Source organism: Telopea speciosissima, chromosome 4 (genome assembly GCF_018873765.1).
Source record: "Telopea speciosissima isolate NSW1024214 ecotype Mountain lineage chromosome 4, Tspe_v1, whole genome shotgun sequence".
Taxonomy (NCBI): domain Eukaryota; kingdom Viridiplantae; phylum Streptophyta; class Magnoliopsida; order Proteales; family Proteaceae; genus Telopea; species Telopea speciosissima.
The window spans coordinates 20644781-20661211 of record NC_057919.1 but is presented as its reverse complement, the minus strand read 5'-3'; the positions used below and the strand labels follow the sequence as shown (position 1 = coordinate 20661211).

General features: G+C 41.6%; 1 protein-coding gene across 1 annotated transcript in view; it reads left to right on the top strand.

Moving 5' to 3' along the window:
• LOC122660185 (probable ubiquitin-like-specific protease 2B) overlaps window positions 1-16431 on the top strand; it is an 88034-nt gene that overhangs the window by 28243 nt on the left and 43360 nt on the right. The window contains exon 9 of the mRNA XM_043855385.1: window positions 3520-3579. Coding sequence (XP_043711320.1) covers window positions 3520-3579 — 60 coding nt within the window. The remainder of the gene's footprint in view (window positions 1-3519; window positions 3580-16431) is intronic.

The following is a 16431-nucleotide window of genomic DNA, read 5'->3' as shown; positions in this document are numbered from 1 at the left end:
CCGCGAGAGGAAGCGAGCCAATTTTGGAGGAAACATCAAAGGAGATGGCATTCCAAATCTTGTCTAGAGAGCGAGAGTTAGAAGTCCATCTTCTAAGGTTGCGTTCCATCCAAATGTGGGAGATGGCGGCACAAAAGACAAGCTTGCCAACTGAATCACAAATCGAATCCTTCCAAATGTCATGTCTATCCAAACCTATTCTCGATGAAGGGGGTGGGGACTTCTTCTACCAGGCCAGCAAGAGCGCAGGACTCTTTTCCAAATGCAAGAGGTGAAAGGGCAAGAGAAAAACAAGTGATCTGTGTCTTCTTGGCCATTCTAGTAAAGGCAGCAGCGGGGGGAGACCTAAATGTGTCGGCGAATGAGGAAGGCTTGAGTTGGGAGACAGTTGAAAAATCAACCTTAAGTTACATCAAGTCATAAAAAATCAATATTAAGCCACATCAAGTCATAAAAAATAAACATAGAACTATAAGACAACAGAATTGAAGAAGCAAGCTATTGGAAGTTTGAACCAATCAAAAATCAAAACATACATTTGGTTTATACTGTTCTTGGAATTGGTCATTGTTTTGGTATACCTAGTCTCACATTTTGTTTATACTATTGTTAGAAAATATGGTCTTATTTATAAAGAATTAATCTGCTTTTGATTTAGAGAAATGTTCTTGTTCTCTAAGAAGTTTGACTGATCAAATGCTTTTATTTTTACATGAAGCTTTTTGTATTAGGTAGAGTACAAAACCAGCTTTCCAACAAATCCAAGATTGCTAAAATATGATTTATATTGAAGGAGTTATGTTTCGGTTAAACCTTATGTGTTGTGTGCGAATGCTGTCAAAATTGCTCTGAATGAAAATAATTTTTTAGATATCAAAACTCATGAATATTTTACCGCACTTTTGGTTTTTAACAATGTTTTACCATATTAAGATTTACGTAATTTTTAGATTTGAGAAAAACCGCAGCATTAGAAAGTTGAAAATTTCACCCACCGCCAAAAATCCCGTTTTTGTTCTCAGGCAAAAGTCCATAATCAAATGACTTGATCTTGGAGACTCCAACTCGGCTTACTTCCACAGGTCTTTGAAAGCTCTCTCAAATGCCAACTCCATCTGCCTGCTTATTGCCAATAATGGTACCCCCCTCCACAGTGTCGATGCTATTAAGTCCGAGGCTGTTTCCTTCTTCACTGGGATCTTCCACCCTCCCCCCTTTCCCTGGGGGTCTTCTTAACAAATTCATCGTCCGCCATCTAATTGTTCCTGGAAAGCTATCCTCTTCGATAAGATCCTTGCGGCTGTCCTTTCCCACAAAGCTAACAAAGCTCCTAGTCCCAATGGCTTCAACATGGGTTTCTTTTCCTCGTGTTGGGACATCATTAAGGTTGATCTCATCACTGCCCTCAAAAGTTTTTTCTCTAACCCCAGCCAGATCAAAGAGATTAACTATTCCTTCCTTTGCTTCATCCCCCAAAAAGAAGGAGCTTCCCTCATGACTAATTTCAGGTCCATTTCCCTTTGTAATCTCTTGTGCAAATTCATTGCTAAAATTCTGTCTAACAGGATTCAGCTGGTCATTGACTCCTTGTCAGCCCCAACTAGTCTGCCTTCATTTCTGGAAGGAGCATCTTTGACATATTCTCCTTTGCAATGAAATTGTTTGAGGTTTCGATTGAAATTCCCATTTTCCAGCAGCCCTCATGAAAATAGACATTAACAAAGCCTTCGACTCTCTTTGTTAGGATTTCATTTCCAAGGTTTTGCTCTCGACGTCCTTCCCTTTAGTTTTCATCCACTGGATGCTCTCTTGTATCTCCTCCCCTTCCTTTTCTGTCCTTGTCAATGGAATCCCAGCTGGGTTCTCCTCCTTTGTCGTTATTCGCTAGGTTGTCCTCTATCCCCCTTCCTCTTCTCCTTTGCCCTTTGAGGTTCTTTCCCGAAGTATCCAATCCAACACGGATGTCCACCTCATCTCCCCCATTCCCAAATGCAAGTCCCTTAGCCTCACCCACCTTGCTTTTTGCCAATGACCTTATGATTTTTTCTAAGGCCGATTCAAGTTCCATTGAGACCATCATGTCTTACTTGCTACAGTTTGAGGGGCTGTCAGGCCTTCGGATCAACATCCTTCAATCCCACCTCTTCGTTGCTGGGGTCTCTGACTCTGAGAAGGCTTTTCTCCTCCAGTTGACAGGTTTTTCTCTTGGCAGTCTTCCAGTCAAGTATTTGGGCCTTCCTTTGATCCCAGCTAGGCTGTCTGCTCACCGTTGCACCCCCATGCTTGATCTCATCCGTAAGGGGCTCCAAATTTGGAAGGGCAAGCTCCTTTCCTACGCGGCGAGATTGAAGCTGATCCGATCAGTCCTCCAATCCGCTTATTTGTACTTTTCAGATATTTCATTGAAATTTCGACTCTTTCGCCATGTTTCAACTTAAAGCTCTATAATTGCTTGGAAAGCCCTATTTTTTTTTTTTTTTTTTTTTTTTGACGAGATCCTTTGATTTGCTGCTGAATCTAGGCTTGGTGGTTGATCGTGGAGCATTCACTTCAATAATTGGGTTGAAGTTGTGTGTTCTAGGCCTAAATTATGTGTAGAATAAGTTATATAAGGGACATGATACAGCAGGCTACGCTATACGGCAGAAGCATAGGGTCTGAGGCCAAACTACCACTTTAGGTGTTTCTTCTTTCCAATCTAATCATGCTTAAATAGGCACTCGCTGATGTTTCAGCGAAAAATTGTTTAGGTCTCGAAATGGCCATTTCTGTAAATTTCGGTGAAATGGATCAAATGTTGCCCCCATTTCAGCAAAACATTTCAGTTTTGGTATAGGGGATGAAATGGCCTTAAGAACCAGAATTTCAATCCTTGTATGACGTAGGGATGCTTCTTAATAACAATGTCTAAAAACTTGCCGGTTTATGTCTAACAGGACCTCTTGATTTGGTTAGCTGCTGTGTTGATGAATCCAACCACTCTGGTCCTATATTGTTCAACTGAATCAAAATGTCAAATTGGATACGTTGAATTGGTTCCATCTGTAGTTTTTTTTAAGGAAAAAGGACTTTGTCCGGGAGTGTAGTTCCTGTCCCAGACACATGATGGCGCGAAATGACCGCCCCGCCCCCATGGAAGGCAGAAATCTCACCCCTGTTGATGCTTTCTTGCGGGCTCCCATTGGCCCCCGCGCCGGGGCAGGGGCCACGCTCCTGGACATAACTCTTCCCCCCCCCCTCTTTTTAATCTTGAATTGTATTATGAGTGCGCATTTGCCTTCCATTTTCATTTTTAGCAATTAAGTTTTCTATCAATTTCATGAGTTCATATCCTAATCTCGTCTTCATTAGCAAAATTCTAGTTCATTATGAGTGAATCTAAAATGGTTATGTATTAATTGTTTCTTAACACTGCCAATATTTTCTATATCTTGGGAGTTACCGAGTTACTGAGATTAAGTTTCTCTGGTTCTTGTCTTGTTTTAGTCCAATTCTTACTGATTATTTATCTTTTTATAGTGATGAAAAAAAGAACTTTGGGGAGCGAAGTTACCTTTTTCTTCGAAAGCTTTACTCTGCGTAAGTGAAATCACTGCCATTTTCTCTCATTGAATGTCAATTCATTGTCATTCTTAGAATTAATACCTATTTCTTGAATGTTGTATGGGATGGTTTTGTTATTCTACTCCCCCCCCCCCCCCCCAACTGCTTGCTGCAATCGGAAGCTAAATTCATTAAAACTCAAAAAGAATGAGCAATATACAGATCCAGGAAGTGGGGTCTCAATTAATGAACTCTACCAAATATCCAAAATGATGAGCCCTGGAGACATTGATGGATCATTGTTTGGGGACCCTTGGTTCTCCATTAGTGCTTGTATCAGGGTGATCCCTTTGCTTTAATGTTTTTGGGATGCTGGTACTTGGTATTGTTTTGATGTTGTTTGTGTAGTAATTATCCATTAGATATGCTTATGTATGGCTGTGGTTGAACATCTCAATTTTCCATCAGATGGTCTTATCTCTATGGCTTTGTGGTTGAACACCTCATTCTATGAAATGTGTTGATTTTCAAGACACTTCAGCAAAGTGTTATTGATGGGGTTTATATCCACCTAACACCAGGTTTCAGAAGACCAACAACAGGCCAGAATCGCAGACCAAAGAAATATACCAGAGATCATAGGAAATTAAATATCAATACATCAGTAATTCAGATGCAAGTAATAACAAGGTCCAGGGTTGCTGTTAATCAGAGTAAGAGCTCTGCAAAATTGGAACAGAATCAGATGGGTGGATTGATGGTTCTAGAAGAGTCCCATCAGATTGAAATACCTCAAGTCTTAACAGAATCTGATATTTCAGATTCGAGAATATCTGTGAATCTGAGATAGATTAAATCCAGGTCATAGGTAGAACCAACAGGGGAGGATAACATAGTCTAACTCCGGTTAATCCATCGGTTGGATGTTGAGACCGGACAGATTCCATGTTCACTTAAAACACCTCAAACCAAGTCTGAAAATAAAAAGTTTCAATCTCTGGTATGCAGAATTTTAATGGAGTAATGAATGTGGATAGGAATGGCAATCAGATATTAGCAACAAGAATCAGATTGTAGCAGAATCAAATTAACTCCAAGACACAACAACAACTCAGCCTTATCCCAACTAAATGGGGTCGGCTACACGGACGGATCCTTTCACACACACACACACACAGAAATAAAAAGGGATAAGAAAAGTGCATGATGGAAAATGAAAAATGAAAGTAAGAGGAAAGAGGATAGCCCAGGAAATCAGGAAAATCTCAGTTACATGGTGTCGATAACGTGGATCCTTGCCCTCCAATAGGCTCTATCTGAGGTCATACTTGGCACAAGATCCAAACTATGCATGTCATTCTTCACAACCTCACCTTTGGTCATTTTAGGCCTGCCCCTGGCTCTTTTAGCTCCTTCAATTGACATCAGATCACTCCTCCTTACTGGGGCGTCCCTAGGCCTCCTTTGCACATGGCCAAACCACCTCAAACGACATTCTCGGAGCTTGTCGCTGATCGGGGCAATTCCCACATCAACTCTAATACATTTGTTCCTCACTTTATCCTTCCTAGTTTTGCCGCACATCCATCTTAACATTCTCATCTCTACAACACATAGCTTTGCAATAGGGCACTTCTTAACTGCCCAACATTCCGCCCTATACATCATAGCAGGTCGGACAACAGTCTTGTAGAACTTTTCTTGAAGCTTTAAAGGAATGTGTCGGTCACACAGTACTTTGGTCGCACCTCTCCACTTCATCCATCCCACTTTAATTCTTTGTGAAACATCATCATCTATGTCACCTTCTTTGTGTATGATAGACCCCAGATATCTGAAATAATCACTTGGTGGTACCTCTCTCTCCTCAATTTTGACCATGTCATCATCCATCATGGGATGACTGAAGTTATACCTCATATACTCCGTCTTTTATATACTAATCTTCAAGCCTCTTGTTTCCAAGGTCGATTTCCACATCTCTAACTTAGCGTTAATCCCTGCTTTTGTCTCATCCACCAAAACAATATCATCGGCGAAGAGCATACACCACAGTACCTTGTCTTGGATGTTCTTGGTTAATTCATCCGTGATAAGCGCAAACAAATAAGGGTTTAGGGCTGATCCTTGATGTAACCCAACCGTAATTGGGAATTCCTTGCCCTGGCCTCCCACAGATCTCACACTAGTCACCACACCATCATACATATCTTTAATTACCTCTATATACTTACTTGACACCCCTCTCTTCTCTAGAACATGCCGGATTAAATCTCTAGGGACTCTGTCATAGGCTTTCTCCAAGAAACACTGTTATTAAAATCATTGGATAAGATATGGAATAGCAAAAAACAATGGAGTACTTACTTGAATGCTGAAAGAAATAGAAGAAGATGGAGAGATGTGAAGGACAATGTTCAAAATCTTGCTGAAATTCTGGCGATGTCTCAGAAATTTCAAGGATTTCGAAGAGAGCAAATGAAATAGGAGGCGAAACATAAAATAGACACTGTTTCGACCGAAATTTTGACAATTTGTCGAAATTTCGGTACTGTTTGTACCGTTTTGGTGAACTAACACATTGGACCCCTTATAAAAGCACCATTTTGCGAGTTCTGATCAAAATTTCGACCAAAACTCGTAGGTTTCGTCTGTTTCGACCTGGAGAAGGAGAAAACACTGATTTTCCTTGGATTTTTTCCACATCACCGCCTCAAACTACTGGAATACACTGCTGGGGGTTGCCACATCACTCCAAAGAGATCAGTTACGCTTACTAGGGAAGATTTGGTCACATTCAACAGATTTAGGTAAACAACTTTTTCCCAAAATTTATTTTTTGAAAAAAATATGATAAATACGTGTTGCTTTGTGAGGATTTTTTATATGTCTGACACCGGAGGCCGATCTACGACCTCACAGTGTTGATTTTTTTTTTTCTGTTTATATAATTTAAAAAATGATTTTCCTTCAACAAAAATGTGAAAAAAAAATTAGGGTTAATATAAATTAGATGGGGCTCAATTATATATATGTTAATCACTGTTGAACGATCTACGGATTCACAGCGTCGGAAATTATTTTCTTCCGGTAAATAATTATTTTAATTTAAAAAAAAAAAGAAAAAAATAAGGAAACATATTCTGTTTTGGTTTGAAAAATAAAGGGAAATTATGTTGCTGATTTCAACGTGTTTTGAAGCACATATGAGACTTATTATGTTGTACCATATTTGGTTTTCTTGTATTAGGCCAATATTTTATTGAAAGAAAATTTTGAAAAGTATTTTTAATTGTGAAAAACATAAGGGTTTGGGGAAAATAATAAGTGCCTACATAGTTGTTTCAGTGGTCTCCGTTTGATGTTTCTCAGTTAATAGTGGCTTCTTTTCTTTATGCAACAGTAAGGAAGTGGGATAATGGCTGACAGAGAAGGTGACGTGGGAGGCTATAGGGGAAGAGGCAGGGTAGGTGGCGAGGGAGGTGACAGGGAAGAGTGCATGCCTGCATGACACTCTGATTGATGGTGACAAAAGAAAAACAGAGTGTAACCATTGTCACGAGAGAATTATGGGAGGTGGGGCCACAAGACTAAATAACATTTGTCTGGGAATCTCACAGATGTGGCTACATGCCCCATGGTGCTTGTGGAGATTGCTAGGTCCATAGATGAGCACATAAGGGGAGGGAATAGGAGGCAGAAAAGGAGAAGGCAGTTCATGCTACCCGCTCAGTACAGGGGGATGATGATAGTGATGATGACAGTGATGATTCTGTGTATGTGCCTGATGATGTGCAGACAGAGGTAGAGGCTAGAGATTTTCGGCTGGCATAGGTGAGGACTAGAGCCACCTTTCATGAGGAGCAGGGTAGACACAAAGACTCTAGGGGAGGAGCTGAGCTGGTCTGTCTAGAGCAGGTGATAGTGGTAGTGGAGGAGCTGATCCGTCTAGGCAGCCTGTATTGCCCTTTAGGATAATACAGAGTACTAGGGCAGCTTCACCTCCTCCAGTGGTCCCACCACAACGGGACCTTGTACTAGGGTAGCATCCAGGCATCTATAGGAAAAAGGGCAACAAGCAGCATAAACTGAAAGGGGTTGTGAGGAGGGGGATGGTTGGGGAGTCAGTGACTAAGTGGTTGTTACAGGGCAGTTGTGAAGGACTACTCTCGTTTCTTTTCGCACACTATGACATGGCATGCATTTGTCATGCAGTCAGAGGACAATGCACACCGGCTCCACTGGACCATGAGTGGACTTGATCCAACACACGTCATTGTTCATATCATTAGTTAGTCACAATATTTTGTATTGTTGGGACATGAAGGATTTGGGACTTGGATGCATTTTTCACTGTACTTTGTAGTTTCTAGTTTCTACTTTAACTGTTTTCTTAAATAATTAATCAATATTATGTTCCTTCATCCATGGTTGCATAATTTACTTGCTATTATGTCTTATAGTACTAAAACAATATGTAGAATAGGCAATATCACATAAGGTATACAACAGTGTTGGACGTTTACTGCCAAACAAGAGTGCAAATCCAAAAACCACTGTGTGACTTTTTGTTGTTTGCAATTTGAAGGTTTTCATATGTTTATTTAGCCTAAAACAAGGTTTCCCTGAAGTATCGGAGCCTACTATGGTCATTTGCCCACCGAAACAACCAATCAAAACAAGTTGGCAAAATTTACACTGTTTCGGCGATATCTCGGCAAAAATTTTGGTATTTCGGTCATTTCGACCTGACCGAAACACGAAAATGAAACGAAGTTTCCAACCTTGGTAAAGGACTTGGAATCACCAACAATCACATCCACTGAATAACCACAGCAGAAATCTGTTGAGTCACCACAATAGAAGATCCTGAATCACCACAGAATTCTGGGCAGAAGAGCCAACTTTATTCATCATCAAATCGTGGAGTAGGCTATGCCTTTTACATATATTTAATAAAAACCCAAAACAGAAACAAAATATGACTGGGAAACACTGTTGAAACTCGAAACACTACTCCAGTCGACCAGCTTAAAAAGAGTCCTAAACAAACTCAACTAAAAACAGAAATAAAGTCTATCTAAACCTCCCAATCGTAGGATACAATAGAGAGTCATGTGCTGAGTCTGCTGACTAGAAAACTTAATAAAATAAATGAAACAGTCTTTGACCATGACTGGACGTGTTCTAGCCTGTGTGAAAAACTAAAACGTTAAATAAACAAATAATAACAATCCAAATAAGAACCCCCATGACAGGAACTTGGTAATAAGATTCCTGATTTTCAGGAACCCTGAAAATTAGGAACCGTGAGCCATTTAAATCTTCTAATCTGGGCCCCACATCTTGCTGGAGATAAGATTCCTGGAATGACCAGTAAATCTGGAGTTTTCATAATCGTTGCTGTGTAGAAGAATCCAAATGGGCCCCATGATAGACTGATAGAGTTTCCTGATAAAATTAGAAGATTGAATCTATTCTGGACAGATTTGTTGAATCTGAACATTAGAAATAACCCAGTCAGTTGAACCAGGTTTGAACCAGAAAACTGTTTCTTTAAGGAACTGCATGGCTTTGTTCGGCCTTGGTTGGTTCTTATCTTGATCTGCATCAGTTATTCACTGGGATACTTTGTATCACGGGCGTTCTCTACCTATGCATTATTTTGAGGGTTTGGATACTCTTAGCTTCTAGCATTTTGTGGGTTGATGGCTGAACTTCCATGCGATTGTACTTGTACTTGATTCTTTTTTTGTTGATCTTGCTTATGTTTTCTGATATATATATATATCGATGTGTTAAGAGGGAAGGAAAATCGTGATTAGCGCTATTACTAATCACGATTTCTCTTCTATGGGGGTATTTTTGTCTTTTGTTGTTTTTGGGGTTTTCCCTATTACTTATTGGAATCGATGGGGAGTCCCAAGCTCACGGTTGTGACTCCCAAGGGTTGCAGCACACCTTCTTCTTCCTCCTTCTATTCCTTCTCCTTTTCCTTCTTTTATAGATTTACATGGGTATCAGAGCAAGATCCTGAGGGCTGCTACATATTCCCTTGTATCTTGTTCTCCTCTTTCTCACGGTTTCAACCAATATTGATTGGTTCATTGCTGGTTGGTGATTTGAGACTTCTTTCGTTCTTTGTTTAAAGGGGTGCAGCACCCTATGCTGTATTTTGGAGATTTTTAGAGCCTAGTTCATGCTTCGAAATTGAGAACTAGGTCTCTCCTTTTTTGGTGATCGATTTATGGGGTAGAAGGTTGCGGCTTCTATCTCAATTCAGGTATGTGTTGTTGAGTGTTTGAGATAGTGATATCGATCAGTTTCTGGATCGATTTTCTGGGCAGATTCTGCATCGGTTTTTCTGGAACAAGCCTGCATTGTTTTTGGGACAGCTTTCTGGTTTAATTTTCTGGGCAGATTCTGCGTCAAATTTCTGGACAGTTTTCTGGATCTATTTTCTGGGAATTTTTCTGGACAGATTCTATATCAATTTTTGATCAATTTTCTGGATACTTTCTGCATCGTATTTGGACTGTTTGTTTGGATCAATGGGTGATAATAAATCCGGTGTTACTTAAATCTCTTCCAACAAGTTAGTGGAAAAGAAGTTGGAAGGTGCTAACAATTTTCAACAATGGAAGAAAATTGTTGGGCTGGTTTTGACTGGTTGTGGACATGAGAAGCACTTGACACAGACTAAGGATGATACTGATGCTTCATGGACAATGGTGGATGCCCGAATTTTAGGACAGATGTTAAATTGCATGGATCACCATATTGTTGATCTGGTGACCCATATCGATACGGTAAAGGAACTGTGGGATTATCTGAATGTTCTGTATTCTGGACAGAACAATCTTTCTCGGATTTATGAGCTTTCTCAGGACTTCTATCGAGTTGACCGTAAGGGTCGTTCTTTGACTCAGTATTTTGGAGACTTCAAGAGGATGTATGAGGAACTGAATTCCTTACTTCCTATTACTTCTGATGTGCAACAGATGCAAAATCAGCGTGAACAACTTGCAGTCATGGGATTTTTGGGTGGCTTGGGTAGAGAGTTTGATGTTGTCCGCTCTCAGGTTCTTGGTGGCGATAAAGTGGCCACTCTTTCAGAGACTTTTTCTCGTGTTCTACATGTCTCACGTGAGAATACACATGATACCACACCTGTGGAAACTTCTGCATTGGCATCTTTCACCCCTAACCGTGGGGACAGTGTTGGGAGTGGTGGTGTTGGTCGTGGTCGTGGGGCTGGTACGGACCCAGTGTCTGGTGCTCAGACTACTTTAGAGGCTTCAAGGGTTGTGAGAACTTGCCATCATTGCGGCAAGCCTGGTCACATCCAACGTTTTTTTGGAAACTAAAATGTAAACCAGCTCAGTTTGCCAATTCAGCTAGGAGTGATTCCGTCGTTGCTTCATCTCAACAATCCGAGGGGAAGACACTAAAGATGTCTGATGAAGAGTATGAGCGCTTTACCGAATTTCAGAATTCCCAGTCATCTCAGTTCTCCACTGCTACACTTATTCAGACAGGTAATGCTATTGCATGTCTTTCGTCCACTTATCGTCCCTGGATCATTGATTCAGGTGCTTCGGATCATATGATTGGGGTTTCAGGTATTTTTTCTTCATTTCGTGATTCCTCTTCAAATGTTGTGTTAGCTGATGGGTCTTTAGCAAAAGTCCGGGGTACAGGCACCATGCATGTTACCCCTTCTTTGCCATTATCTTTTGTTTCTTATTTGCCTAAATTTCCTTTCAATTTATTATCTGTTTAGAAGTTCACCAAAACTTATAATTGTTCTGTTACCTTTTTTCTTGGCTATTGTGTCTTTCAGGATCTTACGTCGAAGAAGATGATTGGTAGAGGTCGTAAATTTGGGGGGTTGTATCTACTTGAAGACACATCGGTTGTGGCGTGTTCGAGTGTGACACTTCCTCACCAAATTCATTGTCATTTGGGTCATCCTTGGAGAGTTTAAAAATTTTAGATAGTCGTTTTCGGTCATTATCCAATTTACAGTGTGAGTCTTGTCAATTTGGGAAACTTCACCGTGTAAGTTGTCCCCCTAGAGTCAATAATTGGTCTGACCAACTCTTTTCTTTAGTTCATTCTGATGTGTGGGGTCCTTGTCCGGTCATGTCTGCGTTGGGTTTTTGTTATTTGTCACTTTCGTAGATGATTACTCCAGACTTACTTGAATTAATTTAATGAAAAGTCGTTCTGAGTTGTTCTCAATCTTTTGTGCCTTGGTTCTTGAAATTTAGAATCAATTTAGTACTTCTTTGAAAATCCTTCGTAGTGATAATGCTAAAGAATATTTTTCAGCTTCTTTTAGTAATTTTATAATGCAGCATGGGATTATTCATCAGTCCTCTTGTGCTGACACACCTCAACAAAATGGTGTGGCAGAGAGGAAAAATAGACATTTAATGGAGGTCACTCGATTTCTTCTGTTTGAGATGAAAGTGGCAATACTTTTTGGGCTGATGCTGTTTTGATTGCATGCTATCTCATTAACCGCATGCCTTCTTTAGTTTTGGGTGGTGGCATTCCACACTCTTTATTGTTCCCTTCTGCACCATTATTCGTGTTACCCATAGTTGTCAAGGCGTCGCCTAGGCACCATAATTATCAAGGCGGGAAGGCGATTATGGCGTTTTAGAGGGTAAAAAATCAAGGCGACACCGCCATGGCGGCAAGGCGCCCGCCATGCCATCCAAGGCGACCAAGGAGCCTAGACACCATGGCGATGCCTTAGCGACGCATTGATAACTATGCTAGGCACTGCTTAGGCGACGCCTAGGCGTCTTAGCGACTTGGGCGCCTTGGACGCCTTGGTTACCTACTTGGTTTCGCCATGAATTTTTACCCTCTCCAATGCCTTGGGTCACCTAACTGCCGTGACAACTATGGTGTTACCACCCCGTGTTTTTGGGAGTGTTTGTTTTATTCGGGATAATCGTCCTGGTCTTTCTAAGTTGGATTCTAGAGCTCTTAAATATCTTTTTGTTGGGTATTTTAGAACTCAAAAGGGTTATTGTTGTTATTCATTTGATTTGAATAAATATTTTGTGACAGCTGATGTTACCTTCTTTGAGTCTACTCCTTATGTTGAGTATTCCATTGTTTCTTCTGATTTGGATGATGACCTGCCCGTATATATTGTCGAAAGTTCTCCTGGTTTGTATGTTCCTTTGTCCTTTGCTCAACCACCTAGTTCTATAGAACCTCTTGTTGTATTTCAGCGTCGCACTCCAGACGAGGCTGCACCCCATATTACACCTTTCGAGAGATACACCACTCGGTTGAATGCTTCGACCACGCCTTCTTTGCCGGCAGATCCTGATCTTGCACTAAGTACTTCCTCTTCTCCTACAGTTCCTGCTATTTTTGATTTAGATGTTCCGATTGGTCATCGTAAAGGTGTTCGAAGTTATACCCAACATCCCATCTCTAATTTTGTTTCCTATTCTGGTTTATCTCCTGGTTTTATTGCTTGTTTGTCTACTGTTGAGAGTCATCCTATTCCTAAGTCTGTTGCAGAAGCCTTGTCTAGTCCTGGGTGGAAAGCTGCTATGACTGAGGAATTATCTACACTGGAGGAGAATCAGACATGGGACCTTGTTTCCTTACCCTCTGGTAAGTTTGCTATTGGTTGTCGATGGATATTTGTGGTGAAGATCAACCCTGATGGTTCCTTGGCTCATTTGAAGGCCGAACTTGTTGCTAAGGGCTATGCTCAGGTATATGGTGTAGATTACCTGGATACTTTTTCTCCTGTTGCAAAGCTTACATCTGTCTGCATATTGATTTCTTTGGCAGCTACACGTCATTGGCCTTTATTTCAGTTGGATGTGAAAAATGCCTTCTTACATGGTGATCTCCATGAAGAAGTATATATGGAGCAACCTCCTGGGTTTGTTGCTCAGGGGGAGTCTATTGGTAAGGTGTGTAGGCTGAAGAAATCGTTGTACGGGCTGAAACAGTCGCCTTGGGCGTGGTTTGGCCGATTTACTGATGTTGTGTTGGAGTTTGGGCTGACACGATTTACTAGTGATCATTCGGTGTTTTTCTGGCTATCTGATGCAGGGAGGATATTTTTGATAGTTTATGTGGATGATATTGTCATCACAAGAGATGATTCTCCTGGTATTGAGAAATTGAAAGTACATTTGGGACAACAATTTCAGACTAAAGATCTGGGAAGATTGAAATATTTTTTGGGCATTGAAGGTTCTCAATCATGGAAAGGAATTTCGCTCTCACAGCGAAAGTATGTTCTTGATCGGCTTTTAGAGACAAGGTTGTTGGGCGTTAAACTTTTTGATACTCCTATGGATCCAACTTTGAAGCTTATGGCAGATGATGGTGATGTTCTTGAGGATCCTGAGAAGTATCGGAGACTTGTAGGGAAACTTAATTATTTGACTGTGACTAGCCCTGGCATCTCCTTTCCTATTAGTGTACTGAGTCAGTTTTTGTCCGCTCCTCGGTCATCTCATTGGGATGCAGTTATACGGGTTCTATAATATATCAAGAAGGCTCATGGACGTGGTCTCTTATATTCTGATCATGGTCATGGGAGGATTGAGGGTTTTTTAGATGCTGACTGGGCAGGGTCTCCAGTTGATCGAAGATCTACTTCAGGGTATTGTATGTTTGTTGGAGAGAACCTGGTGTCATGGAAGAGCAAGAAACAGACTGTTGTAGCGCGATCTAGTGTAGAGTCCGAGTATCGTGCTATGGCTCATGCTACTTGTGAACTAATGTGGATGAAACAGTTGATGACTGAACTTGGGTTTGTTGACAATTCTCCTATGACTTTGTGGTGTGATAATCAGGTTGCTATCCATATTTCTACTAATCCTGTGTTTCATGAAACGACGAAAGACATTGAGATAGACTGTCATTTTGTCCGTGAGAAGCTGCAACAAGGGATCATTTTTTCCTCTGTCATGTTCGAACGGGGGAGCAACTTGCTGATTTGTTTACTAAATCTTTGGGAAATGTAATGGTTGAGTATATTTGTAATAAGCTGGGCATGATTAACATCTATGCTCCAGCTTGAGGGGGAGTGTTAGAAGTATCGATGTGTTAAGAGGGAAGGAAAATCGTGATTAGTGCTATTACTAATCACGATTTCTCTTCTATGGGGGTATTTTTGTCTTTTGTTGTTTTTAGGGTTTTCCCTATTATTTATTGGAATCGATGGGGAGTCCCAAGCTCACAGTTGTGACTCCCAAGGGTTGTAGGCTTGTAGCACACCTTCTTCTTCTTCCTCCCTCTATTCCTTCTCCTTTCCCTTCTTTTATAGATTTACACACACACACACACATATATATATATATATATATATATATAGATATTAGCTAGTGTGAATTTGCATGCTTCTAGTGAGTGAGTTGCAAGTAAGGGTGTCAAACTTGAACTGGAACCAAAAATTGTAACTAGAGCTGGCTAATTCATACTTAGATGGTTCGATTTCGGTTTGAGATTGGTATAAAGGAATGATTGGTTTGGTTCGGTTTGGAGCTGAGACTGTCAAGTCCAGAGCGAGAAGCCCTGAGAGAATCTAACCAAAATGAAACCATTAAAGGACAAAAAACTATTTGAAACTGGTTTGATTGTGGCCCAAGAGAGAGAGAGAGAGAGAGAGAGAATCCATGGTGTATTGGATATGGATTGATCTCGTGACCTGCGATATGGACGGAGGATGCATTCCTCTCCGTGAAGGAGGTTGATTCCGCGCTCACCGCTGATCTTGGGACACTTCAGAGGCTGATGGGGATCGTTGGGTTCGGATATACCATGCAATTAGCTTTAACTGGATGAAGGTTTTCGGCTTTGGAACCCTAGAGTTTAGGTCATGTGTGGGGTTTTTAGTTCCAAAGGGGTCATGGATAAAGCCTTAATGGAGATCACTGATGGTGGTGTTTGAGGCTTTGGCAGGGGAGGTGGTGGCATGGTGAAGGCTTCAGTGTGGGTGCAGGTGCAGTGGGCCATGGTGGTGGCTTTGGATGTGAGGAAGTGGCGGTCATGGTGGTGGAGATTCAGGGTGTGGAAGGTTTTGGTGCCGGAGGTGGTGTAGCCGTGTAGGAGGTGTTGGTGATGCTAGTGGAAGTGCAGGAGGAGGAGGTGAAGTACGTTGCGGTTCTGGTCATGGGGAAGGATTTGGTGCTGGAATTGGTGGTGCTAGTGGAAGTGCAGGAAGAGGTCGTGGCAGAGGAGGAGGTGGAGGTGGAGAAGGTGGTGTTTCTGGTCACAGTGAATGATTTGGAGCTGGTGTTGGGGGTGGGATTGGAGGCATAGGAGGTGGTGGAGCCATGGAGGTTACAGTGGTGGTGTAGGTGCATCCGTGCAGGTGTAGGTTCTGCTTACGCCTCAGGGTGTTGATCTGTTAGGTATGGAGCTGGTGGTGGTGGTGGTGGAGGAGGTGGAGGAGGAAGTGGTGGTGGTGAGGGTGAGGGTGAGGATGGGGGGTAGGTGTTAAGGGTTCGGCCATGTGATTCTTGTGGTGGAGGAGGAGGAAGTGGTTGTGCTGGTGGTGGGGGTAGGGGTAAAGGTTTGGTCGTGGTGGAGGATTTTTTGTGGAAATTGGTGGTGGTGGAGTTGGCATCGGGGGTGGTGGAGGGTTTGGACTTGGGAGTGGGTGAGGTGGTGGAACTGGTGTGGATGGATGGTGGAGCGTCTGGTCATGGATTAACCAAATACTCAGTTTTGATCCGGTCTGTAACTGACTTTTGACTGTTTTAACCGAAACCAGTTGTAACCTGGGAGTCTGGCACTGATTAATAATTGAATCGGTTTCAGTTTGGGTCCATTACTGCCGGAACTGATTAGGAACTGAACTGATACACCAAATTGAACTTATTGACACCC